Source organism: Spinacia oleracea, chromosome 1 (genome assembly GCF_020520425.1).
Source record: "Spinacia oleracea cultivar Varoflay chromosome 1, BTI_SOV_V1, whole genome shotgun sequence".
NCBI classification, from domain to species: Eukaryota; Viridiplantae; Streptophyta; class Magnoliopsida; order Caryophyllales; family Amaranthaceae; genus Spinacia; species Spinacia oleracea.
Window position 1 is genome coordinate 18,134,766 of NC_079487.1, and position 6,804 is coordinate 18,141,569.

The 6,804-nt window shown below is 48.2% G+C and overlaps 2 protein-coding genes across 2 annotated transcripts; both read right to left on the reverse strand.

Moving 5' to 3' along the window:
- Nucleotides 1-1,771: 1,771 nt before the first annotated feature.
- On the reverse strand, nucleotides 1,772-3,099 carry LOC130463045 (leucine-rich repeat extensin-like protein 5). Its single transcript, XM_056832064.1, has 2 exons — nucleotides 2,538-3,099; nucleotides 1,772-2,376 (listed from the first exon to the last, which is right to left on the reverse strand). Exons 1-2 carry the CDS (start codon nucleotides 3,097-3,099, stop codon nucleotides 1,772-1,774), a joined length of 1,167 nt encoding a protein of 388 aa, XP_056688042.1.
- A 1,462-nt stretch (nucleotides 3,100-4,561) lies between these two features.
- Nucleotides 4,562-5,941, reverse strand: LOC110803561 (uncharacterized). Its single transcript, XM_056832071.1, has 2 exons — nucleotides 5,700-5,941; nucleotides 4,562-5,540 (listed from the first exon to the last, which is right to left on the reverse strand). The coding sequence occupies exons 1-2, from the start codon at nucleotides 5,939-5,941 to the stop codon at nucleotides 4,562-4,564; spliced, it is 1,221 nt and encodes a 406-aa protein (XP_056688049.1).
- Between the last annotated feature and the right edge of the window lie 863 nt (nucleotides 5,942-6,804).

Genomic DNA, 6,804 nt, shown 5'->3' on the forward strand with positions numbered 1-6,804 from the left:
GGGGTAAGGGAAAGGAATCCTTGGGGCATGCTTTGTTGATTTCGGTGAAATCTATGCAAACACGCCATTTCCCGTTCTTCGTTCTAACCACGATGACATTGGCCAACCAATCTAGATATTTGACTTCTCGGATCTTTCCCATATCTAATAGTTGCTGAACCTCGTCGTTGATGATTTGGTTGCGTTCTGGAGCGAACTTCCGCCGTTTCTGCTTGACGGGTTTGTGAGGTGGGTCAACACTTAATTTGTGAGTGATGACGTCTGGGCTGATACTTGGCATGTCTTCATGGGACCACGCGAAGCAATCTGCGTTGGCCTTGAGAAATGTGATGAGCTCCGACCTGATGTCGTCAGGCATGTCGCACCCAATGAAAACGACTTATTCTGGTTTCGCAGGATCTAAGATGACTTCGTCAAGTTTCTCAGACTTGGGCTCTTTGTAGCCTGCTGGGTCGGAAATGGACTGTAGTTGCTATAAAGAGGATTTATTGGTGGCTGAGGGCTTTAGAGCTGCCTTGTTACATTCTTTGGATTCTTGTTGATCTCCTTTGATTTCCTGAACCCCCATCGAGTTGGGAATTTGATGATCTGATGGTATGTCGATGGGATGGCCTTCATGTCGTGGATCCAGGGCCTGCCCAAGATAATGTTGTAAGATGAAGGGCAATCAATAACACAGAATTTTACCTGTTGGTTGATTCCTTGGGCGTAAACAGGTAAGGTGACTACTCCGAAGGTGGTTTTTGCCTCGCCGCTGAACCCTATCAGCACGGTGGATTTCTTGACGACATCTGTATCTGGGTTGAGCCCCATCTCCTTGAGGGCGTCAAGCATCATCACATTAGTTGAGCTGCCGTTGTCGATTAGGACTCGTTTGATCATGCAGTTTCCAACAGGAATGGATATCACCAAGCCATCGTGATGTTTGTCCGAGATGTCCCCTGCATCAGATTCATCAAAAGATATAGGGGTTAGATACTTCGCGGCTACGGCTCGGGCCGGTCTGTCTATCTCATTTTCTCGAGCATTCCTCTTCGCTGCAGAATAAGTTAAACCACAGATGTTAGAACCTCCAGCAATAAAATTTACAGTTTTAGTATGAGGAAGAGGTGGAGGAGGTCGAGATGGAGAGTTAGGGTTGTCTTTGTTGACGACACCACGGGCTTTGTCTGACATGACGTCCTTGAGGTACCCGTTCTTCAATAGGTAGGTTACTTCCCTCCTTAACGCGACGCAATCGTTGGTGGTGTGACCGATGTCGGCATGGAAATCACACCATTTTGAGGGATCCTTCTTTGATTCGGGTTTGCTGGACTTCGGTGGCCACTGCACCGCTTTCCCCATCTTCGAGAGGTGGTTCATCAGACCTACAGTGTCAACACAAAAATAATATTCGTTAATTTTTGGAGGCAGGTCTGGGCTATTCTTCCAGTCGGAGTCGTCGTCATCTTCCACCACTGCTACATGTTGAGGTCGGGAATAAGGGGCAGGACGATCACTGTTTCTCTTGGGGTAGGGCAGCCGTCTTTCCGTCTTGGCGTAGTCATTAGCTCCCTTCCTGGAATAGAGAGTTTCTTCCAACCTGACTTGGGCCATTGCTTTGGCTTGAGCGTCCTCAAACGTCTTGCAGGGGTATTTGATCAGGTCTCTCCAAAGATCGGTCTCGCCATACAATCCTTGTCTGAACGCTTCGATTGCTGTCGGGACGTCACATTCAGGTACAGTTACCTTCTCCCTAATGAACCGAGTTATGTAGTCCTTTAGAGGTTCGTCAGGGCGTTGGACCACATGGTACAGGTCGCTCGTCTGCTTCTCCAAGCATCTTAGGGAACTGCTGATTAAACATGTTGTCGAGATGAGCGAAACAGGTGATGCATCCGCTTGGCAGGCTGGTTAACCACTTCAAGGCGGGTCCAATCAATGTCGAACCGAACCCTTTGCAAAGGCTAGCTTCGCTCATATGTTTGGGAACTGGGATAGTCATTATTCGCTGCTTGTAGGTCAAGATGTTCTCCCTTGGATCGGTCGTTCCATCATACATGGGAATATTGGGTGGGCTGAATCCCTTTGGGATGTCGATTGCATCGATGGGGTCGGCATATGGTGAGTCGGCATAACTGTCTAGGCTGGCTTCTTTGATTGGTGTTGGTACTCCTGGGATTTTTTTTATCATGGTCATAAGTTGTTGGAGTAGATGATTAGTGTTTTCACAGATGTTGTTGAGCACCGGGATGAGGGGACTGAATGTTTCGGGGAGGCTGGCTTGGAGGTGTTGGTAGTAGGTGTTTTGTGAGTATATGATGTAAGGTTGGTGAGGAGTGAACTGCGGCACCACTTGTTTCATGTAAGGGGGCGTTCCTTGGGTAGCATGGGTACCTGCAACATAAGGGAAAGGAGTTACAAAACCGTGACTAACTGGGACGACTGACCTGTTAAGAGGAGTGTATGGAGAATAGTTTCGAGAAGAGTCTGGGCACATTAGGGTGCTCGGGAACACTGCTTGTGTGGCCTGACTGGCTAAAGGAACCGCTATCAACTAGGGGGTGCTCCGGGTGCTGAAGTAACTAGGTTGACAACAGGCTGAACGATTTGTTGAGAAAAGAGTTGATCCCATGGCATTTGAGTCGCCGGTGTCGGTCCTTGTGCCGGGATTGTGACGGGCAGGGGCATCGACATGGTTACCATTGGGGGTGGTAACGGACGAGATGCAGGAGTGGAGGCGGGAACCGACATCATGGTGGATGTCGTCATGCCGACCTGAGATGGGGAGACCCGGGCAGCTGTTGTGGCGATGGCGGCCGCCGATGTACCTGCAGAAGATGGTTGAGTTGGAGGCGGGGGAAGCCAACTCGGGTTAGAGCGGGGCTGATTTGGCAGCGGGTCGAACTCGCGGATCTGTTCGAGGATTGGGCCTGCTGGTTCGCCAAAAGGTACATGGAGGGGATGGTCTGGAGCAGCGTCGAGATCTAAGCGGCGGTTTAGACCAGAGGTGTCTCGCCGATACTGGAACCTTGACCCGGTGGCGATGGAGGCGGTGGATCTGATCTGGGAGTACAACGCTTCGTTTTCCTTTTGGAGGATGTTGATGCGCTGCTCCATGGCTACAAAGCGACGAGTGATATCATCGGATGAGCTAAAATTTCCGGCCATGGTGATTGGAATGGTATTATCAAGCTTCTTTTGATTGTCAACCCCACGGTGGGCGCCAAATTGTTTTGGGCAAATTCTACTTAGAGACGAACTCGCCTTGATGATGGTGCTAACAATCGATTGAGCAAGATAATTTAGAGTAACGAGAGCAAGATGTAAGGACATAGAATAAGAGTATTGTTATTGCTTAGCCTTTGTGTGTACAAACTGACAAAGTTAAGCCATTTTATAAGCCTTCGTAACAAGAACGTAACGTTTGTGCTTAATTGCACATAATTGAATAATAAATGCGTAATGAAGGTTTGCTTCATCAACGGTTTGTAACGACTCTCTTGATCCCAGCCATTGAGGGTGAGTCTGAAAGGTGCCACCATACGCCCTGCTGGCAGCCACATAGGCATTGCTTGCCACGTCTGTCCACGTCACCAAGAGGGTATTTTCCCCCCTAACAACACATTTCTTCGGATTCAACCTCACTGATATTTCCGGAGCGTCACAAAAGTTTCTCTCAGATCAGCCAGGTGTTCTCAAAAGTTTATATCATATCATCAATGTAGGCCTCAATGTTTCGTCCTAACTGATTAGAGAAGACGGTGTTGACCAGGCGCTGAAATGTGGCCGGCGCATTCTTTAAGCCAAATGGCATCACTTTGTAACAGTAGAAGCCTTGCTCAGTAACAAATGACGTTTTTTCCTGGTCATCTGGCCATAAGGGAATTTGGTGAAAACCAGAATAGGCGTCCATGAAGGACATCATGGCATGACCAGCTGTCGAATCTACCAACGGGTCTATCTTGGGCAGAGGAAAGTTGTCTTTTGGGAAGGCCTTGTTTAGATCCGTGTAATCCACACACATTCTCCAAGATTCATCTACATTGAGCTTGTGGACAGCTACACTTGGATCGATGCCCGGCATCTCCTCCACAGTGAAAGCAAAGATGTCCTGAAACTCTCTCAAGAGGGTGACCAGTTGTGCCCCAAGCTGATCGTCAGGAGAGACCCCTACTGGCAACATCCTATCGGGGCGTGCTTCGTCAAGGATGATTTCATAATGGCCACCTACCGGCTCAGGCCGTCTTGTCTCCATGTGGAACGTGGCAATGGCAAAGGTTTCTTTCTTGACTTTATCTTCTGTCTCGTCCAGTTTTCTTTTTGAACCTGCTCTGGCTTCATCAGTCTTGCGGCCTCCCCAAGCCTCGGGACTTAGTGTAGTAAGATAACAATCTCTTGCTAGCTGCTGGTCACCATGAATAGTACCGACCTGGCCTTTATCACAGAAATACTTCATAAGCATAAGATGAGTGACGACCACCGCTTTGGTCTGATTTAAAGTAGGACGGCCCAAGATGATATTGTAAGCAGTGAGGTCTTTCACAATCAGAAATCGGACGTTCAAGTTCCTACTTTGATGTCAGCCTCCTACTCGGAGGGGTAGAGTGATGATTCCTTGGGGGTGAATTATGCCGCCTCCGAATCCAATGATGGGGTAATGAATCTTTTCAATCGTCTTAGGGTCGTGTTCAAGACGGTTCAGACAAGCTGTACTGATAATATCTGACGAACTCCCGGTGTCTACTAAGATACGCCTTACTTTAAGGTTTGCTACTTTCAGCTCAATAACCAAGGGATCGTCATGAGGGGTGGCTATCTTGCCTCTGTCAGCTTCACAAATTTCTACTTTAGGGAAGTGATCCATTGGAGCTTTTCCTGACAACATTACCTGACCCAACCGGCTTGCATAATCCTTTTGCCCTCTCATTGTTGGGCCCCCAACGGCTAGGCCTCCTGAGATAACGGCTACACATTCTGGATCACTGTCATTGTCATCACGCCGATATGACGGTGTCCTACTTTTCTTATAGAATTTTTTACCATTTCCCCTTGTACTCGTGCTGAGATATGATTTCAGAAATCCTTTGGCGGCTAATCCATCAACAGCTCTACGCAGACTCTTGCAATCTTTTGTATCATGGCCTACATCACAATGGAACTTACAATAAAGGGAGATGTCCCGGGTTTCTGCCGGCGACTTCATAGGGAACGGACGATCAATCTCATATCTATTGCTGACGTCCAGCAGTATTGTATACAAGTCAGTGTTATATTCAAATTTCTCTTTATCGTAGGGTCGTCCTCTCTTCTTCCCTTGTGAGGTGTTAGCCTGATACCCCTTCTTTTCAATGGCCCACGTCCCATTTGGACGGTTGGTCTTTTTATTTGTCTTGTCTTTGCGCTGAGGGTGGTCGGCAGTCTCAGTTCCCTTAGATTCTTTTGGGACGGAACAAATTTCTGTGGCATGGATAAAGGATTCGGCCTCGTCCAGGGCATCAACCATAGTTCTCACACTCTTCTTCACCAAGTCGAACTTAAAGGAACCTTTCTTAAGTCCTCTAAAAATGTTATCAAAGGCCACCCCATCAGGTAGATCCAGAACTTGTCCTGACTCTAAGTTGAAACGTCACACATAGCTGCACAAGGACTCGTCTTTTCCTTGCTATATTCGACCCAAATGCATGCTCGTATTCTTTTCCTCTTTATAAGTCATAAACCTTGCAGAAAACAACATTTCCAGTTCTGCATAAGTGTTGATTGTTCCAGCAGGCAACTTCTCAAACCATTTTGAGGCAACACCTTTCAGAGTGGCCGGGAAGTATTTGTACCAAGTTAAATCAGTAGTCCCTTGGACATACATATGGTGACGATAGGACAAGAGATGTACATCAGGATCAGAGGTGCCGTCATAGGCGTCAATAGCTGGCGGCTTCACCTTAGGCTCCTTGGGAGCGTTCATAATATCAGCACAGAATGGATGGTGTAATCAAGGATGAGGTCGGCTACTCCCTGTTGAATGTGACATATTGGGTCTTGCCTCCTACCCTGAGAGGTTCTACGCCGATTGTTGTCCGCGCGACTCACATTGGTTCTGGTGAGACGGCGCGAAGGAGCAGCAAGGGGTGAATTTTCCATAACAGGGGTGGAGCTTGTGTCTGACAACTCAGTTTCTTGAGGCCTGTCTAGCTGAATAACTGGTACTCTTCTGGACGGTCCAGGTTCGGGCCGAGCAGTTGTTAAAATTCGACGCGGAGCCTTAGGCTGGAAAGAAGTCTTAGTCCTGTCGAAACTTCTATCACGCTCGTCATTTCGAGCTTGATCTTTCCGCCAGACATTAGACCGAGTGAGTCCATTAAAGAATGGCATCCCCGTCCCATGAGACTGAGAGCGGATGGTCTTGATCTCATCTTGAAGTGTGTCCATCTGCGCCTTAAATCCGGCCAAAATATCTTTGAGCTGACCAGCTGACACCGACAGATCTGGATTCTCCTCCATGAATGTATCAGCGTCGGCCCTCAAGTGACCACCTGGAGGAAATGAAGGCTGACCCGTCTCATCTTTCACCTGGACTTGCTCAAGTTGTGGTTCAAGAGGGGGATCAGGACAGCCGTCCTACCCCGTGGAATGGTTGCTTCTCTCGTCTCTCCCTCGAGGAGGATGGTCACCATTCATTGTGGTCTCATCAATTTCATTTCGGTTGATGGGCGCGTCTCCGAAGTGTTGGACGTCTACCATGTTACCTTACCTCCCCACAGACGGCGCCAAATGTTGTGGGAGTTTTTCCAATGGTTGATGACGAGGAGGTATCCGGTTCCACGTAAA